Source organism: Jatropha curcas, chromosome 2, assembly GCF_041381405.1.
Source record: "Jatropha curcas cultivar XTBG-Jc1 chromosome 2, XTBG_Jcur_1.0, whole genome shotgun sequence".
In the NCBI taxonomy this organism is placed as follows: domain Eukaryota; kingdom Viridiplantae; phylum Streptophyta; class Magnoliopsida; order Malpighiales; family Euphorbiaceae; genus Jatropha; species Jatropha curcas.
This window is the reverse complement of record NC_143152.1, coordinates 30,323,768-30,343,011: the sequence shown is the minus strand read 5'-3', so window position 1 is coordinate 30,343,011 and position 19,244 is coordinate 30,323,768. Positions and strand designations below refer to the sequence as shown.

Genomic DNA, 19,244 nt, shown 5'->3' with positions numbered 1-19,244 from the left:
TATGTTAAGAAAATAATAATATAAAAAAATGATATATATATTTTTAATATAAATATATCGATTAATCAAACAGGTTTTACAACATATATTTTCCTTGACTGATTTAACTTTTTTTTGTTTTTCTTGATCAACATATTACTATGCATTTTAAGAAAAAAATAAAGCATGGTCTTATATTAGAAATTTGGATTAAACTTGAAGCTTTCAAATTTTCTAAAGATAAAAACCATGCACTCAAATATGAAAATTACTTCCAATCATCAAAAGAAGGCTACAGAAGAGACATAAAACTAACAATTAGAAGAGAAAGATCTTTGAAGGTCTTTGAGCAGGCCATACTACAAAAGAACAAAGAGGTCTTTCTTTTGGTTTCAAACCACCAAATCCATTACCTAACCTATGTGAATGCTGATAGTTAATTAGCAGATTCACTATCAGTATTATGAAACCCACTCATTACAACTACCCTATAATTCTACCCTAAAATGGAATTTTTAACACCAAAAATTAGCAGGCACTTGCAGACACACTAAGGAACTGCTTTATTTTCAGATGACGCAACATGCTTGGCAATTTTGGGGGAGTTATCAACTGCTGAATTTGATCCATTCTCTTCTAGCAGCTTCAACTCTCCGTTCATCTTCCCCACTTCAACGGATGCTGCACCTGTTGATTCCCTCAATACACTATCCATTGATTTTTGTGAATTCTCTTTTCCCACACTTGCAAATTTCTCTTTATTATTTGCCAAATCATCCTCACGCTTCCCATCCGAAACCTTTTTTTTTTTTTTCAAAAAGAAAAAATTAACAAGCTTGGTCAGGCTTCAAGAGGGACTTCGAGGGTAATAATTAACGAATATATCAAATAAAAAAGGACAATATGAATATTAAACTTGCACGCCTATAACAAATAAAAAAGTAAAAGAGACCAACAAAAAGAATAGATAAAGTAAAGAATGGTAAGCACATCCTACCTGTTTTTGAATCTTTTGCTTAGCCCTTTTCTCCTGCATAATCCTTTCACGAGCTGCATAAAACCCAAAATCATCCAAGATGGATGTCTTGCCTTTATGACCCTTAAAAATTTTAAGAATCTGAATACCTTTCTCGAGAATCACCTACAGTATCAAACAGCCATTAAAATTAGAAAAGGTTAACCAAAAATAGAATGGAGAAAAGAGGAGGAGAGAACTCATCTACCTCTTGTGTATCCCTACTATTAGTGACAGGCTTGTTCTCATTGTTTTCAAGCGTTATGTGCCTCAAAGAACTATTTGGTACATCCTTAATTATATGCCACTTCACAGGGAAGCAACCAATCCACTTCTCCTGTTGCCAATACTCCACAGTTTTGTTAAAATCAACTGACCCCTTCATCTCCGCCAAACCAACAAATTGTCCACTAGTGTTGACCTAAAAGAAGAAGAACAAATTAATAAATGCTTGGAACAACTACAAAATATACTTAGTAGGTGATACTAAACTGCTAGTACTTACAGAGAATAGTAGAAATACAGGATAGGTGCCAGGATTTTCCTTGGCTTCATTGTAAGCTGCATCCAGCTTCTTATTCCCATTAGGTGTGCTTGCCCATACACCATATTTGATGCTTTTATGAACATCATCCTCACTGTATGATTTAATAACAAAGAATTTTGCTTTTGAGTAATCCTCAGGAAAATCCTCCCTGTTGTACTGTTCCTTATCCGGCATTTGCAGCAAATTATCCTCTTTATTATTCTCGGCCAGTGGAAGGTTCTGCCCCTGAGAACCAAAATCTGTTTGGTTCTTAAAGCCCTTGGCCCTAGGTCCTCTATTCAACTCACTTAAACCATCTATGTTCTCATTGCCATAACCACGGTTCTTAGGTTTATATTTATTATCAACAACCACCCAATCACGTCCATTTGTCCATGAATTACCACCAATGGATCCAAAACTTGCACCGGCTCTGTATCCATATTGGCCATACATTCTGTTGTTAGGGTACATCAAGTTCATAGCTCCTGGAGCTTGCCCAAAGACAGGCATTGGTCTTGTAGGATGCAAATTCTGAGATTCGATCAATAAACAATCTTAATGAAACTGCCCTAGCAGATACTAATAAAAAATTACAAGAACTATTAGATGTCAAAAGTTGATAAAATCAGAAAACACAGAAGAATTTTTCCCCTCGTCATTTACCTAGGAAGCTTGAGTTAAACACAAAACACATGAGAATTATAACTATATGAAAGATCTCAAATAAGTATCCTAACCAAAAAAAGAAAATATGTGAACTTCACCTGTTTGAAGCAACCTAAATTATCTATAAGCTTCGTAATGAATGACAGATAGATTGCCTATTAATACATACCAAAGATGAAGAGAATCCATTGTTGATTGCATGTCCAGCTGGCCCATTTGAGAACATAGAGGCATCCAACCAAGGCATTGGTGACTGATATTGATCATATCCATGATAAGCTGGAGTGAATCCAGCTGGTAAGCCTCCCCTTTTGTAGGAATTGTTAAAATTTGAAGAAGACTTTTGATTAGTTGGTCTGAAAGGCTTTGGTCCATTACTTCTGTTTAAACTCCCACCGTTTAATGTAGTATTTGGGTTTCCTGCAGCTGTCACTACAGACAAAGCCCCTTTATCCACTGCAGCTGAAGCGGGAGCCTCTGTTTGGGAAACACTGCCTCTGTTGTGAGTATAAAGTGTGCCATTTGCAATTGGAGCCTGGTAAAAAGGACTAGGGTACTGATAATGCTCTGTTCCATATAGCTGGCCATCATTTCCCATGGTAGGGACAGTTGAATCTACTGAGGGGTATGTTCCAAAAGATGTATAACCATAGCCTTGAGGATACATAGCGGTCTCGTTATTGCCATAAATGCCCTACCAATAGACAAGAACCTGTCAATTTAAATTCAGACATACAAAATGTCAACAACAGTTTCTTCCCCACCTACAGTTTGTTGACTTACCTTTGCCAACACATGAACCAAAAAAATAAAGACTGACATATGGAAAATGCGGGAGATGATGAGAATGAGAAGGTAAAACATGAAGCAAACTTTACCGATTGAAACAAGCCAACAATACTCTACATAAATCTAAGCAAAAATTTCATCAAAGAAAGATAAAAATATGCCCAAAAAGTGAAAGCTACATAGTATAAGATTTTAAATGTTTCTGAATCAGTGCTGTGGAAGAAGCTGTACTTGAGAATTGAAGAATGCAATTCAATTAAATCTACTTCATCATGTGCAACTCAACAGCCCATCAAAAAAAAAAAAAAAGGATGAGAGCCACTCATAGAAATTTTTCAGAAAAATATAATTATCAATTCTTCCTTAAATCACCGTTTATGGACAATCTAATTATTAATATAGATGCATATACGAGTAAGAGGTAGAACTGATATGAGACTTCTCAACCTCATCATGATTAACATATCTAGAGTAGTCGTTCCACCCATTATCATGCCCATCATAACCTGAAGAAGGATGAACATTTTGCACCAGAGTGTTACTGACCCAAAAAAGTACAAGTTTAATGAACTTAAAATTTCAATTTTTACCCATTATGAAGACACCTTGTAGGGCAATAGCCTTAAAACTAAATTCACAGCTTACCTCCATAACAGTAGGCAGGCGATGGGTACCCACTAGGATAATAGTACGCGTTTTGGTCTACATGAAGATGGGTGGTAGACCGATTTAATGGCTTGGCTGTATTAGTAGCCAAGTCACTTGATCCATATTGACTAGTAGAGAGCTATACCAATCAATTTACCATATCATCAGACAAACTGCATAAGGGGAAAAAAACTAGCGAATGAAACAAGAACCTTGATTACCTTCTTTGCCGGTTCAGGAATTTCAATAGTTTTGGTCTGAGAATCTAATGACAAATTCTCCAGCATACCTGAAACCTCTATAACAGTAATAGTAAAGGATACAGCAAACTATGAGATAATCAATTCAACTCAAACTATTCAAATCCACTAAATACGCAATGTTGAGCACTTTCGCAGAAAGGAACCAAAAAAAAAAAAGTTATGAAAGTCAAAAGTATAACGTAAGATTATTCCTCACGAAATCCATGCTTAAACCCTAAAGAAACCCACACCCCAATCCGGAAAAAAAAAATCTTGACCAACCAACACATACTCACAATAAGCATGAAGATTATAGGAAACCCAATAGATATATAAGAATAAGTTTCTTGCATCTAACACCGAAAAATTAAAATTCTCAAATTTGAAAAAACAGATCAAATTCAAGAATATAAATTAACTCTAATAATCAATATCTATAGATAAACTCTAAGAAAACCCATGCTCCTGAACACAAAGAAAAAGAATTCGAGAATCAAAACTCTGATCTACCCACAAGCCAAGCACCGACATATAGACATATAGTCAGTCGAGCACATATATATGAATTAAACATGAAACAACGATCAAGATTTGAAAATAATAATAATAATAATAATAATAATAATAATAATAAAGAGTACCCAGATGAGAGGAGTTAGTAAGGATACGATCAGAAGGAGAAGCAACAGCTGCCATGACGATAATGATGAGATGGATTAACGATTCGGATTAGGAAGAAGAGAGAAAGAGACAATAACCCTAAGATTTAAAGGGAAGAGTATTTAAGAGGTGGGGGGATTTTCGGGCAAGAAAAAGAGGAAAGAGAGAGAGGCTTGAAGAAGGGGGTAGCCGCCAAAACCCAAGAGTTGGGGTTTTATAGACAAAAACATGAAACATATTTTACTTATAAGGAAAGAGAGCGTTTTAAATTGCACCACCGATTCACTTCTATAATCAGCAATTTCTTTTATTGAAAAATCTAAAATAAATGTTATATGGACGTGGTGTTTGTCCTTTTCTTTATCTTTTCTCTGCTTCGGGCCCAACGGTAGACGTAGACCTTGACCCAACGAATTAATGCCTCCATACCACCATGTTTTAGGGTTTTCTGTAACACCAGGCTTCATTTTGAGGCATTGGGCCTTGGCCTCATATTATTTTTTTTGACATGTGACACGTTTTTTTTTTTTTTCTTTCGAGCTTTTGTCTTCCTAACAAGTACGCTTACAAATTTCAAACTTACATTTTCACTCCTACACTGATTTAACAAGTCATGGCTTCTCTCCTCAACTAACGCTCTTGGTAATTACAAATTTCAAACTTACATTTCCACTCCTATAGTAATTGAATGGCTTATTACCTCAACCGAGACTATTGGCATATTAATGATAAACATGTTCTTTTTCTATAAAAATTCTAAGAAAATCGAGATGAAGAACAAATCTCGAGGTGTTTAATTCAAGTAATTCAGACAGCTGATAATTATCGACTGAAATTTAATCAAATTTATTTTTACAAAAATTCAACTAATTTGCATAGATAATACCTAATACCTGAATTTTAACTAACAATTATTCGTCTGCAAAATTTTTAAACTTTTTCTTATTAGTTGATAATTGAGTCATGCAAACAGACGGTTCAATTTGAAATCAAACCAAGCCCCAAAAATCAAAATTCAGTTTGTGTTGAAATTGATCCATGCTGAAATAAGTTCAGAAATCGGACCAAATCAATTGGTTCAGTTCAATATACTCAGTAAAATAATTATTTTGTTGCAATAACCAACACAAAAGACTGAAAATCAAAATTATAGAAAATTAAAAACCGAAGTTGAAATTAAAAATCAAAAACCAAAAATAATTCGATTTGATTCAGTTTTTGAATTTTTTGAAAGTTTCCTCACCCTTAGTTAATAGATGATTCATATTTATATATCATATTTAGACTCTAATAACCTTATAAAAATAATGACTACTAATTATTTTTTCAAATTAGTACTTTTACAAGATCATTCTGTTAATTTTCAAGTTATTTTTGTAAGGAGTTCAAGTAAATTATTTTCTGAAAATAAATAAAGCCTCAATATTACTATTTTTTTTCCCTATTCTTTTGAATGGGCAACTAACTTTTGCCAAATCATTTTATTGAAATCTATGCTATACGGTCGGTGGTCACAAAAGCTGTTAGCTCAATTGATCAACCCATTATATTTATACAGAAGTTGAAACTTAAATAAAGATTATTGATTCCCAAGCCTAAAACATAAAATAAAAATACATTACCATTAAGCCAAAGATTATTGATGATGGCTCAAGCCTGGTCCACTACCTCCATTATAGCAGCCACCCTCCGTGCTGATTCCCATGGAGTATGCAAATGTTTTGCAGCCACATGATACTTTGTTATAATTCAATTTCGCTTTCAAAGTTAAAAATCAGAGTGGTCCAAAAAGGCAGCTATGCTTACCCTACTTACATGCTTAAACTGCCGAGTTCATTCACATCAAAACCCTAACTTGAACTGGAAACCTGATACTAATAAGCTATCACAGTTCCTCTACAAGCTCTACTAAGAGAAAAACAGTGAATAGCTTTATTTTTGTTTATTCATGATACACCCTATTTCAAGACTTAAAAGGAGTATTGTTCCATCATAGAGCTTTAATAAATTATCAAGAGTTGAGAAAGAAAAGGATTTGAAAAGAGTGCTAGATACCATCATGGCAGCCACACTGCTTCTACAGATTTCACTTCCCTTCTGTGCCATGACAGTCGAGATTTCAATGCCATTCAAAGGCATTGTCCACTTATCTTTCTTTATGTCTTGCATTATTGCATTATAAACAGTCAGTTGCACTTGCCGGAAACAAAGTATAATAACCACGCGGGACATGTGGGTAACTTTGGCCCGTGCAAGATGCAACCTTTTAATGAATGTGTTTAACTTTTTGATGCACAAACATGACAGAAAAGGATTTCAAATTTATTTGAAACAGGCATCACAGCACAAACCGACACCTTATTTGTCTCTCTTGTTTAAATGTAAGTAAAATTTATGGTATAAGTGATTAATTCAACCCACCATTGGAAGATTGACCTCTCTCAGAACTTTTGCAGCATCCTCAGGGAAAACAGGATTTATGTAACAACCAGTTCCAATTTCAAACCCTCCCACCCCAGTTAATTGAGGCACTATCTGTACAAACCAATGAGTATAAGGTAATTGTGATTCTTTAACCTGAAGTGGAGCTGTCTGGATCATGAAATTGAATGGTGGGTTATTCAATTGCACAGACATTTTTCTAAGCATGAGCTTCAGCAATCCCCCAAGATCAATGGCCTGCAGAATGGCAAAAGTTATCAATATATCAGTACCGGTTCCATCAACATAAACCTAATAAATGCAATGATGTCCAGAACTCATATCGAGTGCCACATGTTTTGTATATATAATTCAAAGTTTCTAAGATGCATTTATTCAATCTAAAAAAGCACCATTCACACTAAAGCAAGTATAGAGAATAATGCCAATATCACAGCCTACTTATATTCTTCTAATCCGCTACTGCAGTCTGTTCATTGGAGCCATTAACAGTAAATTAATACTGAATGTGATATTCTATTATCAACTATTTTGCATGTGCATCAGAGAGATTTTCAACCAAATCAAGAAACATTATATTTCCCACGTAATGAGGCATTGAAGATAAATAATTGATTGATTGATGACTGTTATCAAACTGTTTCTTCACCATTAATCATGAAACTTAACTCATTCTAAATTTCAACACCACAGTTCACCAACCAAGTTCAAATGAAAAGGCAAAGTAACTATTTAGGTAGATTTGATAACTTAGTAACAAGATCAGCTCATACATGCAATTTACAAAGCCTAGAATCAAGCAATCATAATTACCTTATCAGAACCTAATTCATGGAAATGAGAACAATGATCCCGGGGAATGATCCATATCTCAAAAGGAAATGTCGCAGCAAATGGAACAATTGAGATAAAATGGGTTGATTCATCAATGAAAAGCCTTTCTTTGTGAACCACGCAAAGGCTACATTTCCCTGTCTTATCAAAGTACTCCTTTGTACCATCAAGTCGGGCAAAAACAGAAGGAGGTATGACTGGGAGCGCAATTATCTGACTGTGGGAATGACTCATTGATGCCCCTGCAGAAGCACCATGATTCTTGAACACCTTAAAGCATAAAACCCAGTGCTTTGTCAATTTGAATTGTACATTAATACACAAAAGAAACAAGTTTTGCAAATATAAATGAAAGGAAATCACTAAGCCATTTACATATGTGAAAGCTTGCAACACATATTTCATGGTTCCATACTTCCATATGAAGTCCAAAAACATTTGAATGATCTAATTCAGGTCACTTAGCCGCTAAAATAAGAAACATAACAATTTCTTCTACGGAGGTGCCAAGATAATAATGAATGCTAAAATTGCAGAAAAAAAGCAAATTCATTTTAAAAGGAAAAAAAAAAATAAAAGAAATGCACAAATTCCATCCATTAATAATGCATTAAAATCAGGGAAAAAAACAAATTGGCAATAAAATCAAATTGAAAATGCCGAATTAACAGAGCTAGGAACGAGCCCGCATCTCCATATCTAGTAAATTATTAAAAGCAAAACTTCAACGAGCAATTAAAAGAAAAATTAACCCAGACAGATTCCCATTTAAGAACATAAATTCATTGAAACAACAAACCTGCACGTATTTGATTGATTCACAATTCATAATCTGCTCAATCCTCTTCTTATACACGAGCAAAACCTCACCAATCTCACTCGGTGCCATATTGCACAACAGCACCGAGTGAACCGGGGCCTCTATCACCACATCGTGGAATCCAAACCCGCTCAATGTCCTACCCGGACAATTTAAGTGAAGGCTTTGCTCAGGTGAGCTATCAAGGCTTCTGCTCAACGCCGGATAGAGATTCTCGATGACCCGGATCTTCCAATGTGGGTTATTCGGATCGGATGGTACCCGGAAGATTTCGGGGGCGCATTCATGCTCGTGTCCGATACAGAAAGGACACGGGCTGTTGTTGGAACTAGGGTTTTGAGGGGTTTTGGATTTGAAATCAGTGGGTCGTTTGGCTCGGGCGGGTGAGAAAATGACCCACCGGTTCGTGACGGGATCATGCCTGAGTTCGGGGCTCCGACTTGGAGTGGGAATTGGAGGTGATGCCATGTGTTTGAACACTGCAAATGGGGATTTGTTTGGTTGGAAAGAAAATACAGAAGACTGCCTAGTGATTATTGGTCCGTTTGAAAAGATTTATGCGCAAAATCTAAATTTAATTGAAAATAAAGCTGTGTTTGGATTTGTCATTTATGGATTTGGATTTGATCAAAATTCATTATTTGGATTTGGATTTGAATGAACTTCTAAATCTTAAAATTACTTTAAAACAAAATTTTCAAACAACTCCACACTTTAAAAAATGTATCATTTAAATCTATAACAAACAAATTCAAATATTAAATAATTAATATTTAACTTATTTTATTTATTTTCATTCTTTATTATTTACAAATAATTAATAGCACTAGAATTTTATGAAGTTAATTTATAAGACAATTTTTTTAATTTTAATTACCAGTCCAGTGCAATTAAATTGAATATTATAATATTAAACTGAAAATGAGCTATCTTGAATATGTTCATTATGAAGAAACTTGGACCAAAATTTTTAAAAACTCATAATTTTTTTTTACACTTCACATAATATTAGTAGAGTCATTTTTTTAACCAATAACTCAATTCTAAATTTATATATATATATATTTTTTTTTGCACGTAAAGATTTTGTACAAAATTATTTTCTTCGTGTAATTTTTATATTTAGAAGTATTAAAATTATGATAATATAGATTTATAATTTTAAACGCCTGTAATTAATTTGCACGAGAGTATTGTATAGATTTTTTTTAAATTGGTTAATTACATTATTTTTGCTGTCACGTTTTAAATTTGACATTTTTGACTGGAATTTTAAAAAAATAAGGCAATTAATTTAATTATTCTTTAATCAATGCTCAATTGATTGAGATAAAATTCAATAAAAATATTTAGAAAAGTAATTGAAATAAAATAATTACTAATATCTTATTTTAAAAAAAATTCATTAAATAGAAAAGTGAAATTTAACGAAATGAAATGATCAATTATTAATACCAACTGTTATGTCTATAATTATTGTTGAATATCACCACATGGTTCTAGATCAGTAGTAATTTTCTTATCACATCTATTTCATATTATTTGTCACATTTGATGAACATCGAAAATTATTAACTTTGTTTAAGTTACAATAAATTATCGAGTAAATTAACTATATTACATTTAATTCAATATTATTTTTTGAAAAAAATCATTAAATTAAGTTAATAATTATTTGTCATATATAAATGATAAATATGAAAAAAAATACTTATTGAAATCACAAATAATGAACTGAAATATTAATTAGTATTATAAATTATTATAATTTAACTGATATAGTTAATTAATTTTTTTATTTAAATTTTTTATATATTAAAATTAGATAAGGTATACGAATAGTTAATTTTAGTAAATAAATTTTAGTGAATTGAAAATAATATTTTAATTATATTTGTTAATGTAACTACATTATTTAAATAATTTTTAACTATGACTCTATTATAACTCATATTTTTTTATAGAAAAAACTATTTAATAAAAAACTTAATATTTATTAAAGAAAAAAAATATTAATTATAATGAAATCGTGCATTAAATTTATTAATTTGTAACTCCATTATTTTATAAAAAAATTCAATTTTTATTAAATTTTAAAATATTAATAAATAAAAATAAAACGTCACATCATCAATTTTATATCTACTATGTTGCCATATAAACATTCAGACATCAGAAATTACATATTTATATAAATAGATATAAATTACTTTTTTCATATTTCAAAGCATACATATAATTTGTATTTTTAAAATGAATATCTTATATAATAAAAATATTAATTACATTGTTTATAATAAATATTTATTAAATTATTATAAAATAAAGTGTTTATTATAAATAAAGTGGTCGCAAACAACTTTTTATTTAAAAAAAAACAACAACAGCAAATATTTTTACAAGGCTAATATAAAATATAATGTAAATCTAAATCAACTAGCAATTGGCAGGAAAAATTAAAATATTATAATTGATTAAAGTCAAAACGAAACAATAAAAATAATTTAATTAGTAGATAAAGTAGAGGTATAAATGAGAAGTCCATAAATATTTAATACATAAAGTGGTGATAAATAGGGAAACAAAAAGAAAAAAAAAAGTAGGGTAATGCATATATTAATATATAATTAGAAAATATATAAATACTTCCCTTCGCAGAAAGAAAATATATAAATACGTTTGGTTAAAACGAAGCCACATTTGCATGCCCCATGATATGCATACACACACATTAAAAATGCTACCATGATAATTAATCTTTTTAGAGAGAGAACCAAACCATTATACTCTCTTAAATTACTTTTTAGAGTGAGAAACCCAAAGAAACACACATCCAGACGCGCACCACAAACGCTTCCACCACCACCACCAAAGAACTCCTCCGCCAACCACCACCTCCACCTTCGCCTCCTTATTATATTTTCACACACGCACATACATTACAGAATCCACACCAAACACAAACTCATATCAGACAATCTATCCACTTATCTATCCATCGGAAGCGTTTTGTGCCTCCAAAATAACTCCTCTTTGAATACAAACTTGTCGTTTCACTGTAAAACAAGGAGGCGATCCATACATAACCGATCGCCTTTTTTTCTCCTTTTAGAGCTGCTATCATTCTGAGTTTTTCGATATCGAGGATCGATCTGTGAGTAAATTTTTTTTTTTCAGTTTTTTGTTTTGTGTTGGTCAGCTGTGTTCATCGCCATCGTTGTTCCGCTTGTTAGATGATCGGTTCAGATTTTATTCTTTTGAAGATAAGGGATTCTTATTTATTTGTCCTTTTAAATTATTTTGATGATCGGTTTGTTTTTTCTTTTTGTTACAAAAGATTGAGTCTTTCCTGAAATTGTAAAAGTCTGTATTTTTATTTTCTCTTAAAATTTTTTAATCCTCTGTTGGTTAGAGATGCTGCTAGTTTGATAAAATTTCATGAATTGATTTAGTTGATTATTTTACATATATGCAACTATTGATGTGTTCCATTGATTAATATGTTAAATTTGGTTTGGTAAGTGAGTGATTGGGAAACTAAGAATAGAGCTTCATTTTGAAAAACAGAATGAACAATTGCATATATTCATGTTTATATTTAGCCACATTCTTTTATTTTTGTCTAAAAGTAATATCTACATATGTCGCTTTTAAAGTACGCAGCTTTTTGCTTTTCCTTCTGTTATATCTCTGATTTGATATCTGTTACTAACTTAATTGTATATTCCTGGGATATTTCTTTTTCTTTTTTCTGTTTTTAGTCTTGGATAATGTCATAGTTGCTGCAATTTGAAATTGAATGATTCCCACTGAAAACTTTGTTGGAACCTATTTATTTTGATATGAATATTCTAGTCAGTTCGAATTTAGTTGCTTGTGGGGCTTTCCCTGTATGTTGTTACTGTGTTTTGGTTTTGCATTCTACACGATTGAGATGTCCGACTGATTCTGTGTCGTATGCGAACACGTGTTTAAGCTTGCATGGGAATGGTTCATGTTTCAGTTTTCGAGTCATAGATATGCCTGTGTAAGAGTTCATTAATAAATACAAATTAGTGGCTTAACTGCCTTTCTACTTATGGCATGATTTTAATTTGTATATCTGCATGTTTGCATTTCTAAAGTTGATGGTTTTCATTCCCTTTTTTTTTTTTTTTTTTTTTTTTTTTACAGGAGATTTAAGTGGAATGTGATTTGCATGGGTTGAGGATGCCAGAATTGAGAAGCGGAGCCCGGAGATCAAAGCGTCTTGATGATCTTCAAGCTCTCCAACAACCGATCAACCCAACTGAGAATTGGATACAACCTACTCAGAACAAAACTAGAAGAAGAGCTGGTGGTCGAGGAAGAGGTGGCAATGCCACAGGTGTAGCCAAAGGAGCTTCTCCAGCAATACCTGCAAGGCCAACTGCTGCTGGAAGAGGCCAGGGTATTAGGTTGATAGATTTAGATCCAGAACCTTGTGAGGTGGAACCTGCAGCTTTAGGAGCTGCTGAACCAGGTTATAATCGAGTTGAAGTAGTGGCAGACAAAGATATTGCAATGGATGGTGGTAGTGCAGACAAGGTAGTGGGAGTTGAAGAAGAAGGAAACACTACTCCAGTTCCAGAGAGGGTATTGCCCGTCTGCTCACTATTTCTTGTTGGGTTTGTTTGTGTAGATTAAATAGTTTATTATTTAGCTAATGGGTTAATGTGAACTTGCTTTCTTTAACTAACAAAATCGCTTTAACTACTATACTGCTTTTATACCTTCTTTAGCTAATAATAGTAATTAAAGATTCGTTTTCGCTCCAACTAATACGGAATGGTTTATTTGAAAATATGTATATAATGATGGTCAATTTGTAAGTTTAGGTGAAATTAAAACTCCTTTTGTGCAATCGTCAACAGCCATTGGCTTAGTTGGTCAGCTTACATGTCATCTTGTCTTGTATTAATAAATGCTGATTAATCTTTTCTTTGGATTTGCTAGCTGTTAATCCCTTGCATATCAATCTATTAGTGAAGATGGTATTTATATTGCTTCATGTAGGTTCAAGTGGGTAATTCTCCTGTATATAAAATAGAAAGAAAGTTGGGTAAGGGTGGATTTGGCCAAGTTTATGTTGGCAGAAGGGTGAGTGGTGGTACTGACAGAACTGGACCAGATGCGATTGAGGTATGATCGGAGAATTCATTTTCATATCTGCAAATTACCGCATTGAATTTACTGCATCGAATTCCTTGCTTTACAGGTTGCATTGAAGTTTGAGCACCGAAATAGCAAAGGTTGCAATTACGGCCCTCCTTATGAGTGGCAAGTGTATAAGTAAGCACATGCCTTTATTTTACTTAATAAATTTGAAACTTATTACCCGATTCATCATTGCTTATTGACCTCTTCTTTTGTCCTTTTCGAATTGAGAAGTACTCTAAATGGATGTTATGGAATTCCTTGGGTACATTACAAGGGTCGCCAAGGAGATTTCTACATTCTGGTGAGTGTCAAGTGTGAGCTCTTATGGTCAAAGTATCTGATTTTGCTTGCTGTTTGTAAAAGAAATTAAATAAATATTTCAGGTAATGGACATGCTTGGACCTAGTCTTTGGGACGTTTGGAATTCCCTAGGCCAATCGTAAGAAAGACAATCTCTTTCTCTTTGTATACAAAATGGATTTTTATGTGTGTGGTGTCCTAGAATCCACATGCTTTTCCTCTTCTTCATTTCTTCATTTCTTCTTCTTTGTCTTGCCTGGTTAATGTGCTGTGCCTGCAACAGGATGTCGCCAAATATGGTGGCCTGCATTGCTGTGGAGGCAATATCAATTCTTGAAAAGCTTCATATGAAAGGGTGAGTAACTTTATGTTTTCATACTTTACCTTTATTATGCTCCACTTTGCTTGTCCTTGTTCATCTAAGTCAGGATGAGTTACCATTTCTAAGTTGCTTGTCCTCTGCTCAAGCAAGGTTTGTGCATGGAGATGTAAAGCCAGAAAATTTTTTACTTGGTCAACCTGGAAGTGCTGATGAGAAGAAGCTATATCTTATTGATCTTGGTTTGGGTATGTTTGTCTTTCCTTCCTTGTTTGCCTATGTTCTTCTTAAACTGCCACTGTGAACAGATTATGCAAGCCCCAGTGGTTTCTCTTGGCATATCTTTCTACATGGTTTTTTTTGCTACGTAGTTTAAATTGGGTTAAATGTTATTTTCCATACATATGTCTGGGTGATTAACATATTTTTGGTTCAGCATCTAGATGGAAAGATGCATCATCTGGTCAACATGTTGATTATGATCAGAGGCCTGATGTGTTCAGGTGTGTGGATTTTTTCCCTTTACAAGTCTTTACTATTTTGTGTCTCAACTTTTCAATTAAGCTTTTCTCTTTTGACAGGGGAACAATAAGATATGCTAGTGTGCATGCCCATTTAGGCCGAACTGGAAGTCGGAGGGATGATCTTGAGTCATTGGCATACACATTGATATTTCTTATAAAAGGAAGGTTACCCTGGCAGGGGTACCAGGTAAATTTATATTTGGTGTTTTATGTGTTGTGATTAAGGATAAACACATTGATATTTCTTATAAAAGGAAGGTTACCCTGGCAGGGGTACCAGGTAAATTTATTTGTTGTTTTATGTATTGTATTAAGGATACATATTTCAGATGAATATTTGGTAATTCTTTCTTTTTGTTCTTATCATATTTGTTTATTAAAATCACAGGGGGATAACAAGAGTTTTCTTGTTTGTAAGAAAAAGATGGGGACTTCTCCAGAGTTAATGTGTTGTTTTTGTCCTGCCCCATTCAAACAATTCCTGGAAGCTATTACGAATATGAAATTTGATGAGGAGCCCAATTATTCCAAACTGATCTCTTTTTTTGAAAGCCTTATTGAACCTTGCACATCATTAAGGCCAATTAGAATTGATGGAGCTCTTAAGGTGACTGTGAATTCCCTTCCCACATTCCTCTTTTCTTCCAGTTGGATAAGGTACTCTTGACATGATCCTTTTTCTGTTTTTTCCTACATCAACAGGTTGGACAAAAGCGTGGAAGATTGCTCATAAACTTGGAAGAGGATGAGCAACCAAAGAAGAAAGTACGATTGGGCAGTCCTGCTACACAGTGGATCTCTGTTTACAATGCACGGCGACCAATGAAGCAGAGGTAAATTTAATTTCTCATTTAGTTTGCTATTTGCTTCTTTTGCTTGCACTCTTTGTTGCTTATGACATATCACTCCATATTGTACTCCCTGGGAACTGTAAGTCTGTCAGACGACTTGGTCTATGTTATTGTTCGCTCTGTAGGTGAGTGAGAAACATTGTTTAGATTCCACTTGGCTTTCTTAGATTTGTGATTGGATCTTTTGGTTTCAGTTAATCTTAGAATCAGGCTACTTCCAAATTATTTCTATAGCATAGGTTCAATTTTAAAATCTATTTACTATTTTTTGGCCTAAAATGGTTTGAAATTATTTTATTATTTGATCCTTCTATTTCAGTAATACAAATTTCAAAGAATTTTGCCTCTAATCATTCTTATGTTGACTAAAATGTATTAATGCGGTAAATGTGGATATGGATGGTGGTGTTTCTTTATTGATGCATGGGATTCTAAACAGCTGCAACATGATTCATTTTTTCTGATTAATGATTTACAGCAAACACTCAATGACACATGCTAACTCAAAAAACGAACTTGTTTTTAATGATTTCCTTAGATGCTAGATTATGTTATTGGGTTTCAGATGACAGATTTGGAGTGTAATATGGTGCAGCATCCAAAATCTCTCACATTAATATGCTATTTATTGGTGGAATGGAATTGGAAAAAAAAAAAAAAAAGAAGAAATGAGAAAGAAAATATTGCTGACGGATAAAAAGGAAAAATGTCATGACTGATAAAGTAAATGAAATATATAGTTGGTTTCCTGTTTTATTTAATGATTAATGTGAACACTTGGGAGTTGCTGGAGCCATCCTAAACCAGAATGTTTTTTAGCTGAAACTGGTCGACAAAATAAACATTCCTTAGAATTCTGCACCATAGTGGATCTTGGTATAATTGGCTCCGTGCTTACTGGGTTAAAAAATTATATTTAAATTCGATCTGTAAAGCAAAGAAGAGAGATCAGAACTACCCAGAAGCATTGGCAAATCCAATGTCGAGTAACTTCTATCACCATTCCTTGCCTGCACACCATTGTGTAATTTGCAAGGGCTGATTCATTAATGGGAAGGAGTTGTTCTCTGCAAAACTGGTGAGGTGGGTGGTAAGGAGGCTGAGCTGAGGTTAAAGCGATGCAATTCTGGAAAATTATATATTAGTGATAGTTAGGTATGGAGATACAATGAAGTCTGAGACACTTCCTGTGAAAATAATTAAAGGCTAAAGGGTCTAAGAATTCAGGAAAATAATGGCGACAATGTTTGCATTTGGAGGATTGAAGGAGATTTAAGAATCTCTGCTATCCAAAGAATTCTTGATCACTTTAATTAATTTTTTGGAGGATGTTGGTAATTTTGAATGTCTTCAATATGATTTATTCTCAATACTTAGAACCTGTAATGCTTTATTATAACAAATCAGACACATGGAAGTGAAAATAGCAATTCTATTCTCTGTTTCTGTTGCTCGGAAGTAAATGGAATTTTTATTGGAGTTGCAGATATCACTATAATGTAGCAGATGCAAGGCTACGCCAGCATGTGGACAAGGGTAATGAAGATGGGTTATATATTAGTTGTGTGGCCTCAGCAACTAATCTCTGGGCCCTAATCATGGATGCTGGAACTGGTTTCACTTCACAGGTTTATGAACTGTCAGCTGTCTTCCTGCACAAGGTTATGCTTTGAAACATAATGTCGATCTTTTGCTAGTGAATCATGTTTGAATGCAACTATTAACTCTTTCTATCAATAAATGTTTCTCAGGATTGGATTATGGAACAGTGGGAAAAGAACTACTATATCAGTTCAATAGCTGGGGCAAGCAATGGAAGTTCATTAGTTGTTATGTCCAAAGGTTGGTAACTATATACTTTAAACATCAACATGGATAGGTGGTTAATTATGTACAATTTGCTTGAAATTTGACATACATTCCAGAATTAGAAGTACCGAAACTTGGAGGTATCACTATATGGTGTGATGTAAAACTTTCCATTTGTGCATAATCTCATTCATGTTGGTCCTTTCATATATTGTTTGCATGTCTGGGTGATTGAATTGTACCTTTTTTTCTAAGAAACTGAATAAAATTATCTACCACCAAAGAAGATTCTCAAGTTTCTGTTATCATGTAGGAACTCCTTTCACCCAGCAGTCTTACAAAGTGAGTGAATCTTTTCCTTTCAAGTGGATAAATAAGAAGTGGAAAGAAGGCTTTCATGTCACATCCATGACAACTGCTGGCAGTCGCTGGGGTGTGGTGATGTCCAGGAATGCTGGATTTTCAGATCAGGTACGAGTTCAGCTCCTATTGGAAGTATGAATGTTAATTTTTTTGATGGCATCTGATGTTGTGTCTTTTCTTTTTGGATTTACTGCTAAAAGGTTGTGGAGCTTGATTTTTTGTACCCGAGTGAAGGAATACATCGACGATGGGAAAGTGGTTACAGGATCACATCTATGGCTGCCACTGCTGATCAGGCAGCCTTCATATTAAGCATACCGAAACGGAAAATGGTGGATGAAACTCAGGAAACTCTGCGTACCTCTGCCTTCCCAAGCACACATGTAAAGGTATTTACCATGCTTATCTCCTTGTTTCCCTACTCGATAAAATCTGCTTTCGATCAAGTTGTTTCTGGCAATTACTGAAAAAATTTGATATGGTTTGGTTCTTGTGTATGCTTGAGTGCAGCATGCTTGCTCATCAGTGTACTTCTGGTGCATGCTTGCAAATAGCATTCTTTTCTTCTGCAAAAAACCTAGCTGGTTAACTCTCCCTATGTCTGTCTCTAATGCAATTTGTATCTAAATTCACTTTAATAAGGCTAGATTTGGAAAATATAGTGTAAACATTTTGATGGCTTCTCTATTTTGCCATCCATAATTGATATTTTGATCGTTACTCATTATTGCAGGAAAAATGGTCAAAAAATCTCTACATTGCATCGATCTGTTACGGGCGAACTGTTTGCTAATATCTGGTGTAAATGTGGGCAGAATATCCACCAAAAGGAATCTATAGCTTAAAATTTTGAAAGGTGAGAGGGTATTTTTGGGCCTTGATTGGAATTGGTGGGCTGGCTTTTCTCCTGCAAGTTAAAAAAAAAAAAAAAGGTGATCAAACCCATGCTTCTGATATAGGATCAACTCATTATATTTGATTGTACATGGGAAAGGGAAAAAACGACAAATAGAGAAAAAGAAAATCTGAGAGCATGCCCCCCTGAGCAAAAATATGAGCTGGTGGGCAAATAGCTTTATTATTAAAACATTTATATATAATAGTACCAGGCCATTGCAGCCCAGTTGTGGATCATTTTCTGTCATTATGTTTTGCTCCTTTGAATTTGTTATCAGCTCTCACTATATTACTTTCTGACATCGTTTTACCAGAAAAAAAAAGAAAAAAGAGGAGAAGAAAATGGGTATGGTTTAGGGTCAATATTAGACAAGTTCCC

The 19,244-nt window shown here is 33.7% G+C and overlaps 3 protein-coding genes across 10 annotated transcripts; 1 reads left to right on the top strand and 2 right to left on the bottom strand.

Moving 5' to 3' along the window:
* Window positions 1–229: 229 nt before the first annotated feature.
* On the bottom strand, window positions 230–4,782 carry LOC105632635 (YTH domain-containing protein ECT4). 8 transcript variants are annotated; one of them, XM_012215069.4, is made up of 9 exons: window positions 4,510–4,782; window positions 3,848–3,924; window positions 3,624–3,765; window positions 3,426–3,484; window positions 2,359–2,883; window positions 1,500–2,054; window positions 1,203–1,415; window positions 977–1,120; window positions 230–778 (listed from the first exon to the last, which is right to left on the bottom strand). In XM_012215069.4, exons 1-9 carry the CDS (start codon window positions 4,562–4,564, stop codon window positions 530–532), a joined length of 2,019 nt encoding a protein of 672 aa, XP_012070459.1. In that variant the 5' UTR covers window positions 4,565–4,782; the 3' UTR covers window positions 230–529. The 8 variants fall into 8 exon arrangements, with proteins under 8 accessions (XP_012070459.1, XP_012070460.1, XP_012070461.1 ...); XM_012215070.4 differs by having other exon boundaries at window positions 3,848–3,915; XM_012215071.4 differs by having other exon boundaries at window positions 4,537–4,780.
* Window positions 4,783–6,829: 2,047 nt separating this feature from the next.
* LOC105632634 (putative galactose-1-phosphate uridyltransferase) lies at window positions 6,830–9,305 on the bottom strand. The gene is made up of 3 exons (XM_012215068.4): window positions 8,604–9,305; window positions 7,784–8,074; window positions 6,830–7,207 (listed from the first exon to the last, which is right to left on the bottom strand). The coding sequence occupies exons 1-3, from the start codon at window positions 9,090–9,092 to the stop codon at window positions 6,941–6,943; spliced, it is 1,047 nt and encodes a 348-aa protein (XP_012070458.1). The 5' UTR covers window positions 9,093–9,305; the 3' UTR covers window positions 6,830–6,940.
* A 2,031-nt stretch (window positions 9,306–11,336) lies between these two features.
* Window positions 11,337–19,102, top strand: LOC105632633 (casein kinase 1-like protein HD16). Its single transcript, XM_012215067.3, has 17 exons — window positions 11,337–11,778; window positions 12,798–13,238; window positions 13,659–13,784; window positions 13,861–13,934; window positions 14,034–14,103; window positions 14,186–14,241; window positions 14,386–14,457; window positions 14,575–14,669; window positions 14,858–14,924; window positions 15,003–15,132; window positions 15,334–15,552; window positions 15,648–15,778; window positions 17,283–17,457; window positions 17,548–17,638; window positions 17,919–18,076; window positions 18,169–18,357; window positions 18,702–19,102. Exons 2-17 carry the CDS (start codon window positions 12,834–12,836, stop codon window positions 18,759–18,761), a joined length of 2,118 nt encoding a protein of 705 aa, XP_012070457.1. The 5' UTR covers window positions 11,337–11,778; window positions 12,798–12,833; the 3' UTR covers window positions 18,762–19,102.
* The last annotated feature ends 142 nt before the right edge of the window (window positions 19,103–19,244 follow it).

What these genes read in the sequence shown, in the direction of transcription:
- LOC105632635 (XM_012215069.4), bottom strand. Translation starts at nt 4,564, where the DNA reads ATGGCAGCTGTTGCTTCTCCTTCTGATCGTATCCTTACTAACTCCTCT. An exon ending in CTGTATTTCTACTATTCTCT is followed by an intron (nt 1,416 to 1,499) that starts GTAAGTACTAGC and finishes TTCTTCTTTTAG; the next exon opens with GTCAACACTAGTGGACAATT. An exon ending in AGCAAAAGATTCAAAAACAG is followed by an intron (nt 779 to 976) that starts GTAGGATGTGCT and finishes AAAAAAAAAAAG; the next exon opens with GTTTCGGATGGGAAGCGTGA.
- LOC105632633 (XM_012215067.3), top strand. Translation starts at nt 12,834, where the DNA reads ATGCCAGAATTGAGAAGCGGAGCCCGGAGATCAAAGCGTCTTGATGAT. An exon ending in CTACTCCAGTTCCAGAGAGG is followed by an intron (nt 13,239 to 13,658) that starts GTATTGCCCGTC and finishes TGCTTCATGTAG; the next exon opens with GTTCAAGTGGGTAATTCTCC. An exon ending in TACCCTGGCAGGGGTACCAG is followed by an intron (nt 15,133 to 15,333) that starts GTAAATTTATAT and finishes TTAAAATCACAG; the next exon opens with GGGGATAACAAGAGTTTTCT.
- LOC105632634 (XM_012215068.4), bottom strand. Translation starts at nt 9,092, where the DNA reads ATGGCATCACCTCCAATTCCCACTCCAAGTCGGAGCCCCGAACTCAGG. An exon ending in AATCAATCAAATACGTGCAG is followed by an intron (nt 8,075 to 8,603) that starts GTTTGTTGTTTC and finishes TTATGCTTTAAG; the next exon opens with GTGTTCAAGAATCATGGTGC. An exon ending in ATGAATTAGGTTCTGATAAG is followed by an intron (nt 7,208 to 7,783) that starts GTAATTATGATT and finishes GCCATTCTGCAG; the next exon opens with GCCATTGATCTTGGGGGATT.